We start from the raw sequence: 26,192 nt of genomic DNA on the forward strand, positions 1-26,192 counted from the left end.
CTTCAAAGGTAGCCCCACACAGAGTGCATTGCAGTAGTCCAACCAGGTAGTCCAAGCAGGAGATAACCAGAGCATGCACCACTCTGGCGAGACAGTCTGCAGGCAGGTAGGGTCTCAGCCTGCGTACCAGATGTTCCAGAGTAGGCACCCCCAAACTCGGCCCTCCTGATGTCTTGGGACTACAATTCCCATCATCCCTGACCAGTGGTCCTTTTAGCTAGGGATGCTGGGAGTTCTAGTCCCAAAACATCTGGAGAGCCGAGTTTGGGGATGCCTGGTCCAGAGTCTACACACACTCTTAGAAATTAGTCACTAGTGATTAGGCCCACAGGTGTGGGAAACCTTGGTCCTCCAGATGTTGCTCAACAGCAACTCTAATCACCCCTAACCCTTGACTGATGGGAGTTGTAGCCTGGCAGCATCTGCGGTACCAAAGCTTCTCTTGCCCTGAAACAGTACCGCCTCCCTACTAGATAGTCCAGCCAATCAGTCCTGCCTGGGGACTTTTTGCCAGAAGTGGAGTTTTGTGCATGAGAGATGCTGGCTAAAGCAGCTCAGTTGGACTGTACAACATGAATACTCTTAATCTCAGGGTCATGGGTTGAAGCCCCACGTTGGGCAAATTATAGGCTACATTGCAGGGAGTTGGGAGTTTATTATCCTCGTGGCCCCGTCCAACTCTACAATTCTGCGAAGCGTTTTCGTTTTTGACACGTCCAACTTCTCCGGCTTAAATAGCAGCTGTCCATCGCCTTGCGCGCACAGATGGGGCGCGGAGGGGGGTGGGAAGGCGCATCTCTGAAACGCAGCATCCCCCGACAGGCTATATATTCAATTGTCTATGTTTCCCCGTCGGGGAAGGGAGGTGCTGCTTTGAGGGTTTCTTTCTGCAGCTAAGTAAACGGAGGAGAAGCCTCAGGAACGGTCGGGGCGGCGAGGAAGCGGAGGCAAGCAGCGCTCGGGTTTCCAGGGCGTGGCTCAGCCGAGCCCAGCCAGCTGCTGCTGCCGCCTTAGCCGCTTCTCGCGCCCCTCCTTCTATGCCTAGACGCACAGGCAGCCTCAGCCACGCGCCCGTCTCCTTTAACGGACCTACTTCTCCAGCAGGAGACAGAAAACAGAAGGGGGCAACAAAACAAAAACGGAGCAGCCAGGCGTCCCTTTCATGCGCGCGCTCTCTCTCTCTCCTCGCCCTTCCAGACGCCCCTCCTACCTGGCGCGCGCTTGGAGAGGAGAAGCAGGAGCAGCAGCAACGTTGTCCTGAGGGAACCGAAGGAGCAGCGCTTTGGGTTCGCCTCACGTGACCGCGGAGCACGTGACTCCGAAGCAAATGCCCCTTTGCACCTATGGTATCATACGAGGAGACGGGAGTCGTTCTGAATCCCGTTGGTCCGTTTGCTACTGCTAGATACTATTTGGGCGCAGTAAATGGACGCTGCTTTGCAACATTTAGGGCTGTTCTGTGGGGTGAGGTTTTTGGTGGGGTGGGGAGGCGAGGGTGTTAGGAGGGAAGGAAGATGCCAGTCAAAAGTGCAAAACAGTTTGCATGGGTTAGAGGGAGGAAGTGCACAGGGAGGTTTTCCTCCTTGCCTTATGATAGGTAAAAAAGGTAAAGGACCCCTGGATGGTTAAGTCCAGTGAAAGGTGACTATGGGGTGTGGCGCTCATCTCACTTTTCAGGCCAAGGGAGCCAGCATTTGTCCATGTCCGGGTCGTGTGGCCAGCATGACTAAAATGCTTTGGGTACATAATACAACGCTGCAGTTCTATGATCTGTCCAGGGCAGGCATAGGCAAACCCGACCCTCCATATGTTTTGGGAATACAACTCCCATCATCCCTGACCACTGGTCCTGTTAGCTAGGGATGATGGGAGTTGTAGTCCCAAAACATCTGGAGGGACGAGTTTGCCTATGCCTGGTCCAGGGTGTGTACTTGGGGTAGGTAGGGGGTGTCTGAAAGGAGCATACGGTAGTTGAAGGACACAGCTATGGCAATGGCTCACCTCTCCAAAAGCATACGGGAGAATGTGATGTTAACATCCAAGAACAAGATGAAGGTCTACCAGGCTCGCGTGTTGAGCACTCTATTTTATGGAAGTAAGTCATAGGCAGCACCTCAATGCCTTCCACTTGTTCTGCGTCATTTGGACATCACATGACAGGACAATCTCCAACAAAGATGTGCTTTCCCGAGCCCACATTCCCAGCATGTTCACACTCCTGTCTCAGCGAAGTATACACTGACTTGCAGATGTCCGCAGAATGGAAGATGGCAGGATCCCCAAGGACATGTTTTTTGGGGTGATGGCTTCACACACCAGGCCCGTTGGCCGACCAACTCTGCATTACAAAGATGTCTGCAAACGTGACAAGAAGGCTGGCAAGATCAACCCCACCATGTGGGAATCTCTTGCAGGCAACTGCAGCACCTGGAGACAATGCGTCAGGTTGTGTATCCACAGCAGTGACCAGAGGAGGAACGACCACTGGGAAGAGTGCAGAAAGAAGTAACATCACGGTACATCTACATCAGCACAACTGGATCCCTTCATCTACCCCAGCTGCAATAAAACATGCCTCTCCTTTATTGGTCTCTACAACCATGGCAGGCGCTGGAACTCTCCCAACTGTTTGACATCACCCCCAAAGGCGCACCCTTCCATTGTCTCCTGAGTCAGATGGATACCAACCAAGTGTAAGAAGCAGGGGCCTGAGAGGAAGAATGGACAGGAGAGATAGAGAAAAGAGTGGTGGAGCAAAAGAGGATCTAAAGAGAAAGTGGGGAAAAGGGTTCGCACAGCAACAAAGAACAGAGGACAATGTGCTCTTTCGGCAGCTTTGGAGACTAGAAATTGTGAGCCATAGGGATGAAGAAAGCCCCCATTATAACATAACCCCCATTGGTGGTGTGGCTACTACTCTAGATTCCGTACTTCCATGCTTTCCCCAGGGCACTTTCAGGGGGCCTTGTTTATTGAGCAAGCATCTTCATTTGTTCCCAGGGAGATCAGGTGATGTTTCCTATTTAAGGAGGATTCACTCTTACTCTGGGAAGCTAGATGATGCTGCATCAAAGCAAGTGTTTTCCCACAGTTTCCAGTGCATTTCCCCATAGTTAATTGTAAGTCCGGTCTTTTGGAAGCGGGTTTGTCTGTGCAAGACCTCAACCACTATAATTGCAAGGCCTGAATTTGCTGGCATGTGATTGAATCCCACCTGCAAATAACCCCCAGTAAGGTCTGCATTTTTAACTTCCAAGGACGTGGTTAAGGGAACTGTGTCATACTGGCAATGTGTGTTTCAAGCAGGGTTTCTAAGCATGCATTCTGTCCTGTGTCTCTGGAAGTTTACAGGCATTACCAGGAGTGGCCAGGGAGTCATCTCAGGCTATCAGCAACCTCATCATTTATGTACAGGGTCAAAGCTGGAAGTCCTTGGGAGGTTTCCTGTATTGATCGATGTTGGCTGCCAGGATGGGAAGACCACAGCAGCAGATTAAATATCTAGAACTAGTACACAGGGCATGCACACGAAAGCTCATACCAATGACCAACTTAGTTGGTCTCTAAGGTGCTACTGGAAGGAATTTTTGTTTTGTTTTGTTTCCAGTATAAACGTATCTGCTAATGTACTTTCCAAACCTCAGGAAAGTCTCCTTGGGCTTTGTTGCACTGAGGCCTGTGACCTTTAGAAATCGGTTGTATTCTTTGGAGCAAACACAATAAAATGGGAATCAACAGATGATATTTCCCTGTACATTAAAGTACATTTCTCCCATGTGTGTAAACATTGGTTGGAGTACTGCATCACAAAATTTGGATAATACGTGCGAATTTCAAAGGATAACTCTTGTTTCTGCTTGCGCAGTTTTGGAAAGTGCAAAGCTGATCAATTTGCTTTTAAACTGGAACAAATTTCTCCCCCATCTCAACCAGCACAGCCATTGGTGAAGGGTAACATAGAAAGTTCACCCAACCATTATTTAATGTTACCTAAAGAGCAGTGATCTTCAACTTTCACTGTTGCTTGTTTGCTATCTTTTGAAGATACCTTTCTGCTTTATCAGAAAGCACTTATCCTTATCAGAGTATATATGCTTCATGCATTAATCAGTGGGTGTTTTCCATTTTGTCCTTATCTAATGTTTATAGTGGGTCACTATCCTGTATCATGTAACAAGGCCTTGGGTTTTAATATTCCACACATTTCATACAGCCAGTGGAATTGATTCCCAAGTACTGTACATGCAAGCAGTGCTTTTTTTTCTTTTTTTTTTTAAAAAAGTTTAGGGGTGCTCTCATTTTCCTAGTCATATTGAAATACTGCCCCTCCATGAGGCCAAACTTAGATTCACAAAATGTTTAGGGGTATGCGTACCCTTGCGTACTCCCCCCCCCGAAAAAAGCACTGCATGCAAGAGATAAAAGCTTGCAAAGATTGAAACACATTGTTACCTCCCAATAATCACATTATGAATTTACAGCACACTCATCCCTACACTGCTCCAAAACAGCAGAACTGATCAATATTGTCAGCTAGTATACAAAAGGGGAGACCTATAACTATATATGGTGATGTTTTGCTCTTTTCACATATCAAGAAGGTGAGAACAGCATTGAGGGAAGGTGTGAAAGATAGATTGCAATTTGCTACTTTTGCCCCCAGAGAATTGAAGCACGTATGAAATGGGCATCGTTTTTCATGGGGTGTATGCATTCAACCAACCCTCATCTCTAGAAAACAAGTTTCGCAGATCTCTGTATTGCTTCGGACACCCGTGGAACCCTTTATGAGGTGGCAGTGGAACAAAATAATGTAGCATGTATGCCGCAAGTGATGATTTTTTCTGCCATTGCCCCGTCAAGTCTGCTAAAAGCTATCATCAGACAGATTCACTGAAGATTACTCCACAGAATACCATGTCATGTCATGGGTGGGCAGCCTGTGGCCAGATGCAAGACAGGGCAAGGTCCCTACGCCTTTAATTTCAGCAGGTGTTGTTTGTGAAGCTGCCCCATGCTTTCATCCTATCATAGAGTCATAGAATTGTAGAGTTGGAAGGGTCCCTGGGGGCCATCTAGTCCAACCCCCTGCAATGCAGGAATCTCAGCTAAAGCATCCATGACAGAAGGCCATCCAACCTCTGCTTAAAATAACCGATGAAGGAGAGTCCACCACCTTACAAGGGAATCTGTTCCACAGTCAAACAGCTCTTCCTGATGTTTCGTCGGAATGTCCTTTCTTGTAATTAGAATCATACCCCCCAGAGCAGAAGAAAACAAGCTGGTTCCATCTGACAGGCCTTCAGAGTTTTTAAGAGGGCTATCATAGCCCCTCTCAGTCTCCTCTTTTTTGAGCTGAACATACCCAACTCCCCCAACTGTTCCTCATAAGGTTTGATTTCCAGACCCTTGATCAATTTGGTCACCCTCCTCAGCACACATCCCAGCTGGTCAATATCCATCTTAAATTGTGGTGTCCAGAACTGGACACAGTACTTCAGGTGTAGACTGACCAAGGCAGAAAGAAGTGGCACTATGACTTCCATTGATCAGGTCACTATACTTCTGTTGATGGAGCCTGGAATAGCATTAGCTTTTTTGCTGCTGCATCACATTGTTGATGCATCTGTAAATTTGATTAGCATTTCCTCAATTCCTTCATTCAAGTTGTGTCTAAAGTCTGAACAACAACAGGCCTGGGACAGAACTCTGTGGCACCCCACTTGTCACTTTTTTGCAGGCTGGTGAGGAACCATTAATGAGCACTCTTTGGGTTCAGTCAGTCAACCAGTTACAAATCAACCAAACAGTTACCTCGTCCAGCCCACATTTTGCTAGCTTCTTCCCAAGAATATAATGGGTGACTTTGCCAAAAGCCTTGCTGAAATCAAGATACACTACACTTGCAGCATTCCCCTGATCCACCAAGCATGCAATCCTATCCCTATCAAAAAAAGAAACTTGGCATGACTTTTTTTTTTGAGAAACCTATGCTGGGTTTTAGTAATCGCAGCATCCTTTCCTGAATTAGTATACCAAAATAGTGTGCCTGGTTCTATCCATCACCCCTAGCAGGTTGCCCTTGAGCAAATGCTTTCCAATAGAAAATGGTTATTTGCCCTGCAGAGATGATGATGATCAAACTTTGCTCTGCTTACACAATTTCCATGGTTCATCTGAAAGTCATGCATTATTCGATTTACGGCTTTTATCTTGTTCTTACTCTCAAGGTAGCATAGATTCATTATCAGTGCACTCACCCACGCAAACTTATTGGGGACTCCCTATGAAATCACCTAGGCTGGGTGATGCAATGAAACACTGATGAATTGTTCATTTTTATTTCTGCCATGACTAAGCATTTAAAGGAGGGGGCCGGCGGGTCAAAGTACATTGCCAAAAATAAGTCTGCATCCCTGGAAAGGGCATTTTGCAATAACCAAGCTCCAAACCACTGGCTGTCTTGTCCATGCTGGTAAAATATTAACAGAGGTATCTGGTTGTCATGACAATATTAGAGGTGGTTCTGAACGTAATCTCATTTGGGGGGGTGGAGGGGAGATGCAGAAAAATGAGATCATGACAATGTCGGCGTATAAATGATCAGAGCACTAGTTAGCTGGCCAGACTGCAACCTCTGTGAAGGAGACCATACCAAGTGGGAATTGGAGACACAAGTGGATTGGGTTAAAATAAACCAAGAAGTTTTTGTCTTTCAATACTAAAGGGATCCAGGGAAAGTTTTATTTCTTTGCTCATTCTTCCCTAGTGGTGCCTGCGCTATAGTTTTGGAAACATGTGTTGTGGAGGGTGTGCAAAATGCCTGGGAGGTACTCTCATTCCTCTGGCTGTGCTATGTACCCTTGCTAATATTTTGTTGTTTTTCCCTGGAGGAGAGATCATAGCCAAGGACCATATTTCAGATGAAGTTTGGTTCTTTGGAGGGATCTTGGGTTCCGGTGTACTGGTGAGTAGGACAACGCATTATGTTCTTCTCATTTTTATTACTGCCTTGAGCTTTACAGTGAGCAGAAACCCGACTACACTATAAGTGTGGTGCACAGTCTGTGTTGGAAATTAGATTGCCAATGCGTTGAGTATGCAAGCTGGAAATACATACAGAGAATAACTTGAAAACCTAAATTGAATAGTCTATTACAAAAGTAGACCACTTGCCTATTATGTTAAAAACAAGACAGACATGTATTGCTGGATTGTCTCTGATAGGTAAGCCCATAAGCATTGATTGATTGATATTGATTGATTGATTGATTGATTGATTGAAAGCTTTTATAGTGGCACCCACCCTGTAGAACGCCCTCCCACCAGAGGTCAAAGAGAAAAACAACTACCAGACTTTTAGAGGACATCTGAAGGCAGCCCTGTTTAGGGAAGCTTTTAATGTTTGATAAATTATTGTATTTTAATATTTCTGTTGGGAGCCACCCAGAGTGGCTGGGGAAACCCAGCCAGATGGGCGGGGTATAAATAATAAATTATTATTATTATTAGCTAATATTTTAAAGATTTTTTAAAGTGATGTACAACATAAAAAAACAACAAACAATATCATGAAAAGAAAAATACAAAATAAAACCAGTAAAACAGTAGTATAACAGCATATGAAAAGAAATAAAAGCAGGAATTTGGAGTATTCAAATGCATATATGAGGGTCCGATCTTATGGGTCAGGCAAAAATATATGTCTTTCCTTCAGGTTTGAAGCAACGAATGGTTGTTTCTTTGTCTATGGCAGAGGGGAGGGCATTCCATAGTACAGGGACAATGACAGAAAATGCCTGTTTTTGGGTCACCACCCTACAATATTTGTGGGTTCAGAGTTGAATTTCCTGAGACAGTCTTTCAGGTGACCTGCTCTTACATTCCTACCAGTCCAGCATTACTTAGTTTACAGCAATAGCCAATACAGCTGAGGCATAGTCCATAAAGTTTCTTAATTAAAATTACTTCTTTGGGTGCTGGGACATTTGCAGCCGAGCTTTGTACCTTTTAAAATTTGGAAGCAAGTCCCAGTGCATTCCATGGCACCGATACCTAAATGAAATTTGGTGGGGATTCCATTGTTGCGCTACAGTGATCCTGCTGCTTCCTCTGAGAGTAGACCTGCCAGGTGCAACTGCTGGGTTTGGAAAAAGATGGTAGACGTTCTAGAAGAAATACAGCGATCGTAGGAACGACCGGGCCTCAAAGTGCATTTTCTGTTGTCATCAGATGGTGTTTCCTGCTTTGGTCTTTCTGGGTCTTAAGAATAACGATTGCTGCGGGTGCTGTGGTAACGAAGGTTGTGGAAAGAGGTTTGCGGTAAGTATAAAAGCAGTGCCCTCCAACATCTCTCTGTCATTCCTCACTCCACCCCTAGCATTTGCCTCCTGAGGCAGCTGCCTTACTCTTACCTAACGATAGGGCTGGCCCTTAACGTCACTGAAGCGACTCTCTCAAGGCCAAAGGGTTGAGAACCTCACTTGTGACTTCTGCCAGCATTGGATTTGCAAGGAGCAGAAGCTGGTCTGGTGAGGTGGAGACACACAGCAACAGCACTGGTGCAAATGCTGCTTACTGAGGGGAGGGGAAGAGGTAAGATCAGGGTCGTGCCCCTCCTTTCGTTCCACTCGCATAGTCCTGGCCTCAACACCATTTATCTCCCGATAAGCAGGACAGATGCTGGCGTTCCTGGCGCCAGGATGTTGGTGCTAGAGCCACTCCTGCCCACAGGGTTAGGAGAAGTCTGCGGATTTGCACGTCCCCATGCGCCATCTGTGAGTCACCGAAACTGCAAACATGCCAGATGGATTTTTAGGATGGACTTTGCCTTTGACCTTTTGCTCGTTCTTGGCAGATGTTTACTTCCGTAATATTTGCGGCAGTTGGAGTTGTGGGCGCTGGATACAGCTTTGTTGTGTCGGCTGTCGCCATGAACAAAGGCCCTAAGTGTCAGCTAGCAAACAGCACCTGGATGTATCCATTTGAGAACGGGTAAGATTTCAAGATCCCCCCCCAACCTCTGGATAGATTCTCCATCTCCACTGGAAGGGTTGTTGCTTTCTCGTCTTGATCTATAAATTCTGCAGCAAAGTGCTTACCAAATATTATGAGCCACTAGATGGCCTCCAACCATCAGGGGTTCAAAGAGCAACTTGTAAGGCTGAGCAATCGCATTTCTGACTGGCGGTAGGAGTTTTCCTCATAGTCTGGGTGGAGAAAGTCAGCAGAGCCTTTTCAGTGGTGGCACTCAGATTATGAAACGCCTTGCACCTTCACTTCTCCCCACCCCGGTTAGTTACTGAAGACTATTGTATTCCACCTGGCTTGTATTTTAAGAAGCAGACAATGGGTGGTATCCATAAAATGCTTCCACTAGCACAAGGATGTTTACTTGCACAATGGAACCCCATGTGCCCTCTTTGCCCCCCATCCCCGAAAGTCTGCTCCAGAAGGTTGAGGAACAGTTTGAAAGGGCACATGAGGAGAGGATGGGAAAGTTCTGTTACGTAGCAGGGCCACTTTGTTGGATACCACCCAATGCTTTAAATCATTTTTAGATAGCAAAACCTGTGTCTTTTCCATCCTTGTTTCACAAATCATAGTGTTTGAAGTTTTAAGGCACCTTGAGTGGCATTTTTACAGTGCAAGGATGAAACGAGCCATTCCTACAAGTGGCAAGAAGTTCCAGAGGGGCAGTACCTACCCAGCTTTGGATTCCTATGAGAGGAAGTCATTGGAACATTACTCCCAATATATATATATGTTTTCATTTACAAGTATACTGTTTGAGTATAGTTGAGGCACAGCTTAAACAGCCAAAGTTCACTGCTCCCATGTCAGAGAGAGACAGCCAGCACCCCAAATACTTCCAGAACCCAGAACTCACTTATTTGTGTGTCTCTCAGTTTCTGTTAGAAGCAGAACCTGCCTCTTATTTCCTTTAACCTACCTGAGACACATGACACATCACTGAATATTACAGGATAACAATTCGCTTGCATTTTAATGAGGAACTACTTAATTCTGGATTTCCTGAAACAATATGCAAACTAAAGCAGCTATCCTTCAAAATTCGCACTTCTATCTCTCTCTCTCTCTTTTTGCAGCACACTTCTCCAAGCAAACAATGTGTACAAAAGTGCATATCTTACAGGGAAGCGTGCATAAAAAGCATACACGCTTGAAAATAGCATATAGAAATGCATTATGGTATACGGAAAGCGTATTGCCAAAATGTGTATATTGGGCAAAACTGAATACTGTACAAAGATGTGTTTATCGGGGAAAATTTGCACTGAAACACTGAAGGAGTTTCATGAGGATTAATAAAAAAATTGCTGCAGAAATGTGGAGTGCTGAATTAAAGACTGACCGGGCGTGGGGGGATATGAGAAACTGACAGTTAAATTGAGAGGTTTGTCCATTTCTGAAAGTACTGGCCAGGTGTTCCCTCACAATGATAGCCTTACTGACAGAAATATAATAGAAAATCAATAAACCTCCTTTTTCTGGCACAGGGACTATCTGACGAACCATAAGTTATGGGAAGACTGCAAGTCTCCAGAGTCCATTGTGCCCTGGAACTTGACTCTATTCTCTCTACTGCTGATAATGAGCGGAGCTCAGTTGGTGCTGTGTGGCATCCAAGTTATCAACGGACTCCTTGGAACGCTGTGCGGGGACTGTAAATGCGGATGCTGTGGGGTAAGATGCTTTCGTTGGTAGCAACATGTACGAGCATTCCTGGTGCCTTTCCCCCTTTGCCAGTTGGGTTAACCAGCTGCTTACAGTCAAGGCCAGCCTAAGACATTTTGCCGCCCGAGGCAAAATACACATACTGAAGCTGACCCAACCAACAGTTTGGCCTTACTTCAATGCTGGTGATGGGACTGCCTCCTCCACTGAAGGCTGCAGCCTGGCTAATGGGATGCAGGCCATATGCCACATGCTCTTCTAAAACCTCACTGCCACTTCTCTGGACCCAAGCAGCCCAAGGCACCTACCTCACTCTTTCCCCGCGGTAGGGAAACTCTAGTCTGCAGGCCAGTCTTGACCCACACAGATCCCAGTTTCACCTGCTGTGCCTCCCCCCCCTTCAAAATATCATCCACTTGTCAATCACTCTGAATGATGCCAGTCAACGGGCAGAGGATGAGATTCAACTTTTAAGTTGTGCATGCCAGTTCCTCACAGGGAATTGGCTCATGCAGCCAAGGCACCAGGATTTTAAACCCCGCCCCCCACTCAACAGCTGATGAATGGGGGGATTAAATCCTGCTTCCTGGTTGGGGTGGTGGTGGTTTACATCCTGCTCAGTTCAACCAGGAACCCTTTTCCCGAAGCAGGGCGTTGTATGCTTTGGAGCCTGTGATAAAACAATTTTCCTTCCTCCATTTTAGTGACAGGTGATTGGTGGCCTTGCGCATATGTCAAATATGGCCCACAAGGCCAATCTTGATTAAAATATGGCCCATGGAGCAAAAAGAAAGAAAGAAAAAGAGAGGTTCCCTGCCCCTTTCTACTAATGGCAGAAAGTACCTATGGTGTTTGTTAGAATTAACCATGCATTTTCCAATACAAACAAATGCACAAAATGTTCCCCATATGTCCCCCATTGCCTTGAAATTGCAAGGAAGGAGGGGGTGAACAAGCTGTTCTCTAATTCCCAGCATACTGTGGACCTTTATATGGGAAGCAGACTTATCAGTCATTTAACCATGCAGTTGGAGGCATAGCTGCCAAGTCTCCCGTATTCCCCGGGAAACCCCCGTTTTTCCAGCTGTTCCCAGCTGAAAAAACAGATTTTTTTGTTTTCCCCCAGTTTATTCTGGCACGGCGGCCATTTTGGAACTGGGTGGAGCATGCTCAGAAGCGTCTTTTGATGCTGCTCTGCCCAGTTCCAAAATGGCTGCAGTGCGACTTCTGGCGCGGCGGCCATTTTGGAACTGGGCAAAGCAGCATCAAAAGTCGTTTCTGAGCATGCTCCGCCCAGTTCCAAAATGGCGGCAGCACTACTTCCGGTCTGCTACTTCCGGTCCGATCCCTTATTTCTCCGACAGGAACTTGGCAGGTATGGTTGGAGGGGGTCTTGTCCATGTAGCCCAACCCCTTGTTTGATGGAGAAAACCCAGAGCTAGAGCCTCCCTAAGAAACAGTTGCCTATCTTGTGCTTGAAGACCTCAAGCAACCACCTCGCTAGGCAATTCGTTCCAATGTTACACTGCTCTTACCGTCTAGATCAGGCATGTCAAACCTGCGGCCCTCCAGATGTTTTGGACTACAATCCCCATCATCCCTGACCACTGGTCCTGTTAGCTAGGGATCATGGGAGTTGTAGGCCAAAACATCTGGAGGGCCACAGTTTGGGGATGCCTGCATTAGATACACTGTATACTTAAGTTTTGGGTTGTGTACACATTGCTGGCTGGTTTAGGGGGAAACTCATCAAAATACAGAAATTTCATAAGGAACAACAGAAAAGATACTGAATAAATATGCACCAGTGTCATGTGCACACCACTTTCCAAATCAGCTATGGGAGCATAGAGTAACTCCCCACCCCCAAAGCTTTAAATTAAAAAGCTAAAAAATTAAGGCAGCCTAGCATGAGAGCCCAAACTATGGACAAGCGGGGAGCTTCAGCTGATGGATTCTCATCCTGAGTAAACTTAGCAGTCATGGAATAAGAAGCGAGGTCTTCTTATGGAGCAGTAAGTGGTTAAAGATCAGGAAGCAGAGAGCAGGAACATATGAGATAGTTCTCCCAATGGAGAGAAGTGAGAAGTGGGGTCCTCCAAGGATCAGTATTTGCAACCATGCTTTTCACCTTGTTTCTAAATGACTTGGTGCTAGGGGTGAGCATTGAGATGGCCCCTGTTTGCTAATGGCACTAAAGTGTCCCAAGGTGCATAAAAAAGGGATTGCTAGCAGCTCCAAAAGGATCTTTCTAAAGCTGTTGAATAGGCATTAAAATGCACGTGTGATTTAGTCTCACTGTAAGCAAGTATAAAGTGATGCACATTGGGGTGTAAGCTGGGGAGGAATAGCAAATATGCACAAGCGGGTTGGTTGCGAACTCTCAACAGTCATCTAAACAAAAAACAAAACCCTGCCAGAAGACTTAACAGCATGGGAGCATAATTGGAGGCTGACTGAGAAGTGTCAAAATAAGGCTCCACCTAGCTTTGCCAAATAGAGAATGAAAGAAATGACCAAATATCATGATGATGATTAGCCTTTGTTCTTGTCAACCAGAATTCATTTCCCTCTTATCTTTTCTTTTAGGGAGATGGAGCAGTTTAAATATAGAGACTGCAGAAATCACCTCTTACAAGGCCGAAAATGCTCTGCCAGACCTTGATATGGTGGGCCAAGTCAAGTACACACTAAGCACATCTAGAATGAAGGGCGTTAGGAAGAGCCCTAATGGCATTTTTCCCTTCACATCTCCCGGTGCGTTTTGCAACTGTTTGGGCTATATAGCAGGGGTGAGAAGAAAATGTCCAGCCCAAGGACCTCGCTCCCTTTTGGCCAACCCTACCAAACCACACACACACGCAGGCAGACACATCAGTTGTCTGCCCCACCCTAAAAAGACATTTTAGCCTTTGTCAGTTCTCATTGCTGGACCCATGGCAGAAATCTTTTTGGAGACTGCAGCTGGGGAAAGAGGTTTAATCTTTTGCAGCTGCCCCCAACTATGCCCTCCATACTGCAAGAAGGCTTTGTCCAAGCCTAACTGCAGTGAGGGAGAGGCAGTGGGAACAAGGGGTGCAGGGGGGGGGGTTGCAAGAGTAGTGGTCTAATTAGGATTGCCGTGTAAGGACCTGGACAGCCTTTTTTAAAAAATGAAACGCCAGCCAGTTGATTTTTGTCTACTTCGATACAACCCCAAAATTAGAATTTCTGGCCTTGAAATGTTGGCAACCCAGAAGTATCTCCCTGCTCCTCTTTCTCCCTAGGGTGGGGAGTTATTTTTATGTGAATACTGACCTCCCCTTCACCACTGGGGAACATTGTTCAGCCTGAAGGCCATGTTTTATTCTGGGTAACCTTGTGAGGGCCAAATGCCAGTGGATTGAGGGCCAGAGACAAAAGTGGGTGGGGTCAAGAATGTAAATGTCATCCAAGTATAGTTTCTACAGCTAACCCTCTGTCCTCCAGTCAGGTGAGGAGGGGCCTTGTCAAAGGTCCAGGGCACGTTCCAGCCAGGTACAAACAGTAAAAGAGGGTGTGAAGCTGGGGCCTAGTGAAGGTTGAGGCCTGCAGAGTCCCAAGAGCCAGAGAAAGAGGTCTGAAGGGTGTGGTGTAGTGGTTAAGAGCGGTAGACTCGTAATCTGGTGAACCGGGTTCACATCTCCACATGCAGCTGCTGGGTGACCTTGGGCTAGTCACACTTCTCTGAAGTCTCTCAGCCTCTCTCACCTCACAGAGTGTTTGTTGTGGGGGAGGAAGGGAAAGGAGATTGTTAGCCGCTTTGAGACTCCTTCAGGTAAAAGCGGGATATCAAATCCAAACTCTTCTTCCTTGGTCCGAGGTTTCCCACCTGCTGGGAATCCCATCTGCTGAGTCTTGTTTGCCACATGGAAAGATGACAACCCCTATGCTTCCAGAACTGAAGCCTAACTGTAGACTTCCTAACTGGACTTGGGGTGGTCAGTCTGTTTAGCCCAACCCACATTCAGAAAAGAGAGCCAATATTTGTATACGCCGCATCCCAATGAGGTTTTTGTGCTCTTGATTACTACATGTCAGGAGAAGTTTAGCAGAGGCAACTGTATTGCAGTGAGAAAAGCTGCTGCTGCTCCTTCTTCTTTTGGACATGTCTGTTATAGGCACAGAACCTTCCTTTGAACTGATTTTTTTTTGCTCATAAGGGTTGCCATATAATTTCTGGGCTTGCTCCTGTGCTTTTACAAGCAGCGTTGCAAAGAACTTCTAGAAATAGCACAGGGATTGGAAAGCTATGGTCCTTTGTTGTCTTCCCTGGCCATGGTCCTTGCTGCCAGAGGTTAATGGGAGCTGCAGTCCAACAACATCTGGAGGGCCATAGGTCCCCCAATCCTAAAGCAGAGGTCTTCCTTGGCATGAGGGTTTAAGTGTTGAAGGGAAGCTTCAGCTTTCTGCGTTTTTGAAGACACGGGAGCAAAACCAAGGGGGAAAGCTGTCAGCTCTGGCCAAACATATTTGTGAGCTTCTGTTGATTATTAGCAGCTAATACGAATTCTGATGTTATTTTAATGATTGCCCCTGATTTATTTTATGCTCACGGAATTACAATTCTGTAACACAAATATTTCACTGTATATATTAAGACCTTTGTGCTGGGGTGGGGTGGGGTTGTGTGCATGATATGAAAATAATTAAAGTGTTTTTCAATTTTCTTTTTCGGTATAAACTTTGTGTGTGTTCTGAATGTTGTGACTCGGGTCTCTCTTTCGCTGACATTCCGTATTCGTCTTTCTGAGAGCACCCCATACCTATGCATGTTTACTTGCAAGTCCCAGTGTCTTCATGGGATGATGACTTTGAGCCTGAAGTTCCATCAACCCTGGTTTCCCATTCAAATTTGTCAGTGTAGAGTAGACAATACAATACAGAACTAACTGGTCCAATGATCCGAATCAGTGTAAGGCAGCTGCCTCTGTTCCTGGGTCCCTAATTTTGTTGGCACCACAGGCTCACTGAGCATGGAAAGTTCAATATAGATTTATTGCCAGCTCTGTTTCTCTCCATGGTAGGTCCCCAAACTGGCTGATCTTGGAGTAGCTCTATGCCAAACCAGAGCTGAGATAGTTACTTTCCTCACACTGGTTTCATTGGGGTGAAGTCTTTAAAACAAATTGCCTGGGACCACACACACACACACACACACACACACACACACACACACACACAATTCTTGCCCTGGCTGGTGCATGGCAGCATGGATTTGGGAGTAATGGGACTCTCTGCCACTTCACGCACATCCCCCCAACACAGGATTGCTCAGCCTAACATCAAAGTTGACCACAGATCTGACATCTTGACAAAGCCCATCCTCCTTGTCTAGGGCTCAAGCGTGAATATCCAATATCTTCTACAAAAGAATGGGGGAAAGCAACCCATTTTTTAATCTGTTCCAGCATTCGTGTTATTCGGACTGGAGAGAGAGATGGATCACCAAGAGACTCTCTATATAGAGATTAAACTCTTTCTCTGAATTCAACCCACAGTGTCGTTATTGACTGTCTCTGTCCCTGCCTGGGCGCAACTTAAGGAACCATTATTAAGCCAATAAGGCTACAGGACAGCTATCCAAGTTGGCAAGCAAAGCACAGAAACAGACCTGAACAGGAAGGTGAAAGCCCGTTGCCCTCAAAAGCAGATTTCCTCAGGTTTCAGGTTTTCCTTGCATGGTTAAGAACTGGGTTATCTGAGGCCACGAATGGCTGTAGTCAAGTTCTCAAATCACAAAGGCAGCTAGCAAAACCATTTACAACAGTGCCACAAGGCAAATAACCTAGAGCCACTGAAATGCTCTCAGAAATGTCACCTGAGCAATAATGATCTCAGAAACTCCCACATTTCGAACATTTAATTGCAATACAGCTGGGACGGAAGAAATGTACTGCCCTCTTGTGACTTGGCCCCATAAATAAAAATGAAGTCAATTTTAGCTTGACAGCATCTCCTGGTGCTTTTCGTTTTCCTGAGTGTTCTACCGCTGGGAACGTACCTTGTTGAGAGCACACAGGAGTCGTTCCAGCTTGAACAAAGCCATCTCCAGGCATGTCTTGATGTATTAGGGAAACCGAAAATAGTATGAACAAGTTCTTCAAGTACTTATTAGGTTGCCAACTCTTCTCTCCCAGTCCCATTTTCTATGCCTTTGTAATGGCAACCCATCACATACAAATTAACGAGATGCTTTCCCCCTCGGCATCTCCCTGCCAGGAGAAACTTCAGACGATTGCTTTAATCGTCATGCTCTGGTTGCTAAAACAGAGGTGGCAGAACTAGCTTCATGCCAAATTAAAGCACCATTATCTTCATTTTCTTTCTAGTCAGAATATACAAGCTCGATTTGAGAAAGGAAGGACTGAACCTCATTGGCTTTGCGTGCCTGATATCTCTGGTAGGAATCGCTAGGTAGTTAAGAAATACACCTGCCTTTAGCAATAGAGAGCAGCAGCTGCTGGTCAGTGTAAGGCAATACCAAGATAAATGGGCCAATGGTCTAATTTGATAGAAGGGAGTTTCTTATGAAGTTCTACCCCCATCCCCAAGAGTGACTGGACGCCATTACATTAACAAGTACATAGATTGGAAGTTTAAATCCATTTCTATTTTATTTTTATTTTTTTCTTGTACAATATTAAAAGAAATATTTATTTTTTTTAAAAAAAGAAAAACCAGAACCAAACTCTGGATACAACCGTTTGATCTGATTGAATTTTGAAGCATACGCTATGTATGCAAATCATTCTACATTGAAAAACAAATGCTCACACAAGATGGCATATAGCATAACAAACTGATGTAAATAAAATAAAAAAGTATTAAAGTATTAGCACATAACATGGATGTAGTGTATTAAGAAAACTGAAACATGTGTTTCATCACCCATTTCCCTTGCTGAAAACACAGACTTAGTCCCTCCCGCCCAACTCTTTAAAAAAAAAAACACAAAAAACCGCATTTGTTTTCATGAAGCCTTCTTTCCCAATAGTTACCTTCTAGCACAGTGGTTTTCAAACTTCTGCCTTTAGGAAATCCTTTTTACATTGGCTGAGGGACTCTGGCAAACCTGCTACAGAACCCCTAGTTGCTGCAAAGGATTTGGGGAAACATTCCAGGGTGTAAACTCAGTGAACATGGGGCGTAGACTAGGCCTGTTGGACCTCATTGCCACTTAACATGACCTGAGAATGAACCCTAGAACTCATCCAATACTCCTCTGTTACAGGGGGAGGGAAATGATGGATTAATTTTTACTACCCTTCCATCCCAGTTGTCTTTCAAGATGCTTCCCTCATAATGACCCTGAGAGGTAGGTTAGGCTGGCCCAAGGCCACCCATGGTGCTTCACGGCTCACCAAAGACTCCTGAGCAAGCTTTAGCAGTCAAGGAATAAGAGGCAAAATCCCCTTGTGGATCAGGAATTGATAAGTAACAGGAAGCTACTAGCCATGATGGCTGGTTTTTCTACCTGCACAGTCGGAGGCAGCAATGCTTCTGAACACCAGTTGTCGGAAACCACAGGAGAGGGCTCTCGTTCTAATCCCTGGTTTCACACAGGCATCTTGTCGGCCACTGTGAGAACAGGATGCTGGACTAGATGGGCCACTGACCTGATCCAGATGGCTATTATTAAGTTCTTATGAAGCAGGGAGAAAGAATAGATGGACAAGTTTTCCATATGGAAGGATGTAGGAAGTGATCCAAAGATCACATACAATCCAGAGTTAGGAGTGAGCAAGTGAGATGTCCTAGTTTGCTGATGATATTTAAGTGTTCAGGGTGGTTAAAACAAACAAACAAAAAGGAGGGGGGTTGTGAAGAACTCCAAAAGGACCACTCCACACTCCGTGCTAAGATGCCAAATGCAATTCAATGTAAACAAGTGGAAAGGCACAAAAACGTATTAATTTCACATATACACTCAAAGGGTCTGAACTGGAGCAGGACTATGGATTCATAGTGGATTGCTCCATGAAAATGTTGACCCAGTGTGTGGCAGCTGTGAAGAAAGCAAATTCCATGCCAATAGGTCAATAGGAAATGAAATGAAATCTGCCATTATTATAATAATGCTGCTACACAAAGCTATGGTGCAACCACATTTGGAAGAGGGCATACCATTCTAGTCGCCTCACCTCAAAAAGGTTGGGAAAAGTTCAAAAGACTTGGGGAAAGTTCAGAAAAGGGCAGCTGATACTATCAAGATGATGGAGCAACAGCCCATCAGGAAAGGTTGCAGCATTAGAGACTTTTTAGTTTGCAAGTAAGAGGCGACATGATAGAAGTGCACAGCATGGAGAAAGAAGATGGGCTAAAGCGTTTCTCCCTGTCTCCTAACACTAGAACTTGTGGACATACAACAAAGATGAATGTTGAAAGATAAAAGAAAGTTAAAACGATGAAATTCGCTCACACATGAGGCAGTGATGTTCATCAACTTGGATGGCTTTAAAAGATTAGGCAAATTCATGGAGGATAACGCTATTGGTGGCTACGAAGCCCGATGTTCTGCCTCCACAACTGGAGGCAGCAATGCCTCTGAATACCAGTTGCTGGAGGGGAGAGTACTGTTGCACTCAAGATTTTGCTTTCCCATGGACATCTGGTTGGCCACTGTGAAAACCGCTTTCTGGACTACATGGTCAACTGGACTGATCCAGTAGTACAATTCTTAAGTTCTTATGGCTGAGTGGGGATTTGAACCTTGGTCTCCCGAGCCCTAGGCCAACACTCTAACCTCTACACTGCGCTGGCTCTACACGCAAGGTGGCAGGTCTTTTCTCTTTCAGGCTGGGTCATCCACCATTACTTTTGGTCTCATTGAGGAGCTCCTGAATGGCTTCCAATGTACCCCAGGCTTCCCTTCAGCGCTGTTTGAAAACCACTGCTTTTAATAGCACGACTGGGTGACAAATAGCACCTCAATTTGCATATAAATCAGCATTTACATATGAAGTCACTCGACCTTTCTGATCGACTCTGTGCCACTCACATATCTGTTCATTATCAATACAAGTAGTGTAGCGTAAAAAAAAAAAATTAAAATCGGGTTTCACAAGCCAAAAGTCACATGTCAACGTTTTGTCAAATAATTAACAATAGATTCCATTAAAAACAACATTGCCCATGTTTGCAGGCCTTTTTTAAAGTTTTAAAAAAAATATTTGAAAAGAGGGCTTCAATGAAAGCCCCTGTTCTCTCCCCCATCCCCAAAACACACACACTTCTCTGAATATTAGAACAACACCCCCTCAAAATCTTCACTATCATTTGGTTCATTACTTAATTTTTTTTTATAAAAAAGTTTCTGGCAGTTGTTTTACAATAGTAGTTAATGTTTTAACTGCAGCCTTCACCATAGCATAACACACACTGCCTTTTAAATCAGAGTCACAGGAAACCAGAGGTTGTAGGAGCCCAGAAGGTCCCCCTCTCAGGCCTGATTCACAGCTCTCACAGTATAGCTCTGAATGAGACTCCCCCACCCACTGGTGCTCTCCAGCTCCCATCAACCTCAGCCAGCCTAGCTGATGCTCAGGGATGACTGGAGCAAATATCTGACAGCCCTGAGGATGGAGAAGGTTGCTCTAAACCAGGGGTAGGCAACCTAAGGCCCGTGGACCGGATGCAGCCCAATTGCCTTCTCAATGCGGCCCGCGGACAGTCCGGGAATCAGCGTGAGTAGAATGTGTCCTTTTATTTAAAATGCATCTCTGGGTTATTTGTGGGGCGTAGGAATTCGTTCACCACCACCCCCCAAAAAATATAGTCCAGCCCACCACATAGTTTGAGGGACGGTAGACCGGCCCACAGCTGAAAAAGGTTGCTGACCCCCTGCTCTAAACACTCCAGTGGAGATACTCCTTATTCTACAATCCTAAGTGTGTATACTGGAAAGTAAGGAAGTCCCACTGAGTTCCACAGGACTTGCTTCCAGGTAAGTGTGCTTAGAACTGCAAATTTAAACCAAGCAAAGCTTCCTAATCAAAATGTGCCCCTCTTCACTTTAAGCTGCTTCAGACAAGTGCAACACATGGAGCAAAGAACAGCATAATTACTTTCTCCCGGGTTTTCCCGTATTCACAGCCCTCCGTCCAAAGATCTGGAGGAGCTCCAATAATAAAATGAACATTCCCCATTGACTTCTATGGAGGAGTTCGCTCTGTTGGGTCAAAGGGATGCAGGCATGGAGATGTTCCTTTCACAGAAATGAATGGGGAAAACCTCGGTGCATACCGTGTGGTTCACACACAGGATATCCTGCTTCTAAATGAGGTTTGTTCTAGAAATGGCACCACTTTCCCTGAATTTTGTCTCCCTTATAATCTTTGGGATGCTGTCCTTGGCACAAAACAATGCATTAATTATCCTTGCTGTTGCAACCTCTGACCCGGAATTCTTGAGCACCTCCTCTGCCACCAAGTTCCTTCTCTAACCTGACCGCAGCTTTATATAGATGTGACCACTTTCTGGGAAATGAGCGAAGGGGATTTCCATAGCTTGTACTACCTGAAACGAATTGTTGGTGGGTATTTTGGATCTACAAACCGGCACGTGAAGTCCTTTCCCCTTTTCCTATGGCCAATGAAATTTTGGAGCTGGTCTTTCAAGTCTAAACTTATGTGGTCAGATCCCTCCCCTCCCGCTGGGGATAAGCCAGCCCCTCTTCATTCAAGCCTCATATCTCAGATATGATCGTCCAAGTATGGCCATATCTTATCTTGGATGGAGCAGGGAACCATGGGGTTGTTTTCACATCTTGTAAGGGAGCACGAAGCCCCTAACTGGAGAACAATAATTTACATTAGATTTGGAGCTGGCCCTGGATATTGTCTGCTTTCTGAGCATTTTCAGCCCCCCCCCAATACTAAGAGAATAAACACCTTAGGACCGCCTGATTTGCATTTTATGGCCGATATCTATAAATAATAGGAAAATCCAGGGTCACTGTTTGAAGATGTGCTTTCTACTTTCTTAAAAACCAACTATATATGGTAAGCCAGCCAAGGAGAGGAACGCCCTTTAAAAGAAGGGCACAGGGAATGCCCATTAACTGAAAATATACTCTGTGGGTGCAACAATCTGCTAAAATGAACGAAACTCACAAATGCCTGCTTTTCTACCTGCCTTCTCACCCACCCTGGCTCTATGAGTCAAATAATGAACTTTGTTGCATTTTATCTTTCATCATCCACATCTTAAAATATTTATAATAATAATAATAATAAACCTAACAAACCTGGTGCTGTCAGATCAGCTACCTTCAAGCAACAATTCTCCCATAAGGTAAGTATTCACAGGTATTGATTCGATCAGTGGTGGTTCCACATATGGTCAGTTTTCCCGATCCACTTCTAAACCCTCCAGCACTGCTATTTCCCGCTACAACCATTCTCCTTCCAAGCCCAAATTCTGACGACTTCAACCTCCCCACCCATTTCACCTGCCTTTTTTCTTCAACTAGTCCAAAGAGGGTGGGTGGAGGGGACCCATCCACTGTCTAACATTGTGCTATAGCATCCCTTCGCCAAGCTGGTGCCCGCCAGGTGTTTTAGACCAGAATTCCCATCGGCCTCAGCCAGCATGAGTTGGCAAAGGTTAGTATGCTACAGCAATGGTTTCTTACTCTTAAAACTAATGCACAGCAAAGTGCTATGCCTCTTGCTTGCCCTGCATATTGTGTATTAAGAGGCTTGCACGAATTATAATGCCTTCTATAAAAAGATGATTGTTTTTTTCAATATAAAAAAGCTTAAAATTCATAATTATAAATAATATCAGTTAAAAATACTTAAGGATCTCAGGACGTCATTTGCATTTCAGGGGAAGTGGAGATTGAAGTCCTTGATGCATTCTCAGTCCCACATACCAAGCTGTTTTTAATAAAGCAACCCTATATATGAATATTATAGGTATGGAGTACAACATGTATAGTGCCTTGTGTCCCATTAAGTCAAGAATAAAAAAAAGCAATTGGGTAAAGAATCCTCAGCAACTTTGCCAGGCTGACAAATAGATGCTGGCTTATCACTTATATGATAACGTGAAACTCCTGTTTCTAGCTTTTTAAAAATTTCAATGAAAATTTTTTTACTAAAAATAAAGAGAAGATAATGAGGCTTTACAAAATTAATTCTTACTGCATTCAGAAGTGTCAAACTTGTGCCGTATTTTATCCTAAATTTTGAAGGGTGGGGAAAAGGTGTTTTGTTGAGTGTCCACTTTGTGTAGACTAAAAGCTGCAAGAAAACTTAACCGTGTTCTGTTGCAGAATTGTAGTGAATATTAAGCAGCTACATATAAAGTGTACTTCTTAGGGGGGGAAACACCTTTGTAATCACATTTTTAGTGTTTTATATATATGTGTGTGTGTCTGTGCATATGTATATATAAAATGGCAGCAATTAGTACCAAAGTGGTCTATTTTACAATATTGTAGTAGTGTAAAAAAATTGTAATTAAAACTTTTCACCTATAAACCATTCAATAATATATTGTGGGAGTGAGGTGGGGAGGAAATGCAAATAGTACTGTTTGTGTAGTTGCAAAAAATCTGGATCTGGAGCCTTGTGGCCGATTTGGATTTTTAAAAAATATCTGTTTTCCATACAGCACAAGTTCACTTTTAAAAATGCAATGATTTTTAAAGCTCAAGTTATATAGATGAGAAGCATTTGGTACTATTGTCATAAATACAGCTGTAGAACTGCACTCAACTTGAAAACGTGCAGGATTTTTGGAACTAAGCTGCCTTCTTACAATCTAAAGCTTCTTCTTGCCTGATTTATTTTCTTATTATTTTCTAAACTTGTTGCGTGTAACTGATGGCTGTTAAGTTCAGTTATGCACCAAAAGACAAAGAGAACCGCTCATGTCCTCAAAACATTTCTATGTAACTAAAGAGGAAAGGTTATAGATGCGTATATAAGCAGTTCTCATATATCACAAGTTACTGTCAATGAAATCTAGACCGAGATTCACTGATGTAAAAGGGTCTCGCAGACGTCGGTAAGGCACCAAGGATGGCTAACTGAGAGGCTTGAGGATGCTCTGCCCTTTTTTTTTTTGCTAGAAAGAAAAGAAAATGTTGCATTATCAGTTACAGCCAGGTGAGAAAGGGCTCATTTTTGTTGAGGACCGATTCTACATCATTGAGGATGGGGATCAGGTCTTCAGATTCCAACGTCCCAAGGTCAACGTTTGTTCCTGGAAGACAGTCAAGGAAGTCGGGAAAACGGCTCTGTGGTGGGTTGATATTCAGGGGAGTCTGTGCTACATTATCTCCTGCAAAAGAAGAGAAGGAATCAGTGAGGTGGGGGCTTCTTAACCAGGAAATTATTCAGCCTTTGATGCCAAATCAACCGCTGTTAGCTACTGATAGACTTTGTTGCTCTCTCAGCTTCCATCTCCCAATCCAGACTCTCTGGGTACTTTAGTGTGGCTTAATGGTCACAGTGTTGGACCTGGGAGACCTCTGTTCAAATCCCCACTCAGCCATGAAGCTCACTGGGTGATCATGTAGCTCAGCCTACCTCACAGGGTTGTTGTGAGGATAAAATGAGGAGGGGGGAAACCATGTATGTCACCTTGAGCTCTTTGGAGAAAAGGTGGAGTGGCAATGTAGCAATGATGATGATGATGAAATCTTTGGCGGGGCTCAGCTTTCAAAACCACACTTCACTTCTCACAAATGTCAAATGTAGTTACAGGACAGAGGTTTCCCTGTGTCGGTATCTGTGAAGACCCGTCGGGGATCACATTGCCGAAAGACCATCACAACTTTTGATTTCTAGTAGGCCAGAGAATACCTTCCAGAGGCAAACCCTCAAATCTGTTTCAGAAGTTCTTGTTGAACATGGAATCGGGTTCTCTCATGTAAACGACCAGCTGGAGAAGAGAGCACCTCTGATCATGTGCAGAGTACCTGTTCCGCACTCCTGTGTCACCAGTGCCAGCCCCACCCATGCCAAGGGGTTAATGGAAGGACTCATAGCTCAAATTACAGGTGGGGTCAGAATAGGGGTGGCCTCCTTCACCTTTGCAATGGGCCCCTTTGCTATCTGCTTTAGAAGGGTGTAGGTTTGGTTAAAACTGGAGGGAGTCAAGGAGGGACACTTGTGGGTTTTATTAAGGGCCTCCCTACCTCTCCACCCCCCATAATGTATAGGAAAGTTTGAACGCCAGAACCCGTGTCTTATTGTGCCCACACAAAAGCATGTGCTCTACGCAAATGCAAAAGGTAACATTGACAGTCAAGTGGATCTCTTAGGGTGTTGCTAAGAAGTATTTTTTTTTTTCAAAAATCAAAATGCTTCTCATTCCTACCTGTGTCCATCTCATCTACATTGCTGAGGTAGTCTTCAGGTGTAGTTGGTATGCTGTAACATCCTAAGCCTAGGCCACTGTCTGTGCTCTGCTCCCTGGAATGGTATGGCCCACTATGAATCGAAACATGAAGAAACCTCGGTCAAGGATGCGCTCATCAGATATATGTCACCAGAATGGCTTTAGGGAAGGACAGACGTTTCTGCAGCTAGGCCTGAATGCCCTAGAAAGGCCTGGATGTACTCCCATTTGTTTGTGGGTTCCAGCTCACCAGCCTAAAATCTGCTACCTAGCGCGGAATATGGCGATAAAAGCAAACCTTCTAACCCCAGTGGTTTAGGCAGGTGGGCAGAACATGGCGAGAGCTCAGAAGCCAAACGGAGCTAAGTATGAGTTAAGGAGAAGGATCGTAACTCAGTGCTTTGCATGCAAAAGGTCTGATCCCTGAAATCTCTCTCATTCCCAGCTCCCATCATCCTTTGCCAGCACGGTCAAAGGTCAGGGATGATGGGAGCTGCAGCCCAACAATGACTGGAGTGCCACAAGATATCCCCATCTCTGGAGTAGGCCATTCTGGGCCAGATGGACATATATTCTGACCTGGCATAAGGAAGCTTCATATATTCTGTGCACTGCACAGCTCACTCTCCATAGCTGCACTGTCCCAATTGCACTGGCCAGGGTCGCTCCTTCCCATCTGGCCTCCCCCACTCTTTGCCAAGAATTCCAAATTCATCAATAGCCAGATTCTTGGGAGAAAGCTTATGCATAGAATAAGTAGGCATTGCAAGTGCATGGTGATTTGCAAGTAACCAAATCTATTCCCAGCCATCCTCCTCTTGGCAGCAACAAAGGCTTGCTTTTGGGGAGAGGGGGAACACCAAACCCACTACTTTAACTGGGAGTCAATAGCAATGATCTCCATGCTAGGGAATCACACCTCCACAAATACGAAATGATGCCAACTGTTGAAAAGCAGCCATGTTGGTCTGCTAAAGCAAAGTTCCCAGCAAGCTTATTAGGACCAGCCAAGGTTCCTAATACGGTGTACATACTCCCCAGTTACACCAAAGTTGTCCTCAGAACGGATGCCAGTCCTGTCCTGTCCCATGGGAATGTTCCCAAATCGCAAGGAACTTTGG

General features: G+C 44.9%; 3 protein-coding genes across 6 annotated transcripts in view; 1 reads left to right on the forward strand and 2 right to left on the reverse strand.

Moving 5' to 3' along the window:
- Nucleotides 1-1,277, reverse strand: part of LOC118093940 (uncharacterized) — a 30,402-nt gene extending 29,125 nt beyond the window's left edge. For 2 of the 4 annotated variants that reach the window (XM_088669107.1, XM_035133797.3), the window contains exon 1: nt 1,211-1,277. The gene's annotated coding sequence lies outside the window, so the exon portion shown is untranslated. The remainder of the gene's footprint in view (nt 1-1,210) is intronic. The other 2 variants (XM_088669108.1, XM_035133799.3) reach the window with 2 other exon arrangements.
- A 5,348-nt stretch (nt 1,278-6,625) lies between these two features.
- TM4SF4 (transmembrane 4 L six family member 4) lies at nt 6,626-15,386 on the forward strand. Its single transcript, XM_035134025.3, has 5 exons — nt 6,626-6,967; nt 8,233-8,322; nt 8,858-8,994; nt 10,521-10,707; nt 13,288-15,386. Exons 1-5 carry the CDS (start codon nt 6,797-6,799, stop codon nt 13,303-13,305), a joined length of 603 nt encoding a protein of 200 aa, XP_034989916.3. The 5' UTR covers nt 6,626-6,796; the 3' UTR covers nt 13,306-15,386.
- A 1,921-nt stretch (nt 15,387-17,307) lies between these two features.
- Nucleotides 17,308-26,192, reverse strand: part of WWTR1 (WW domain containing transcription regulator 1) — a 90,760-nt gene continuing 81,875 nt past the window's right edge. The window contains exons 5-6 of the mRNA XM_035134023.3: nt 25,051-25,163; nt 17,308-24,009 (exon numbers count right to left, since the gene is read on the reverse strand). Coding sequence (XP_034989914.1) covers nt 23,825-24,009; nt 25,051-25,163 — 298 coding nt within the window. The 3' untranslated portion in view covers nt 17,308-23,824. The remainder of the gene's footprint in view (nt 24,010-25,050; nt 25,164-26,192) is intronic.

Source organism: Zootoca vivipara, chromosome 5 (assembly GCF_965207765.1).
Source record: "Zootoca vivipara chromosome 5, rZooViv2.hap1.1, whole genome shotgun sequence".
NCBI classification, from domain to species: Eukaryota; Metazoa; Chordata; class Lepidosauria; order Squamata; family Lacertidae; genus Zootoca; species Zootoca vivipara.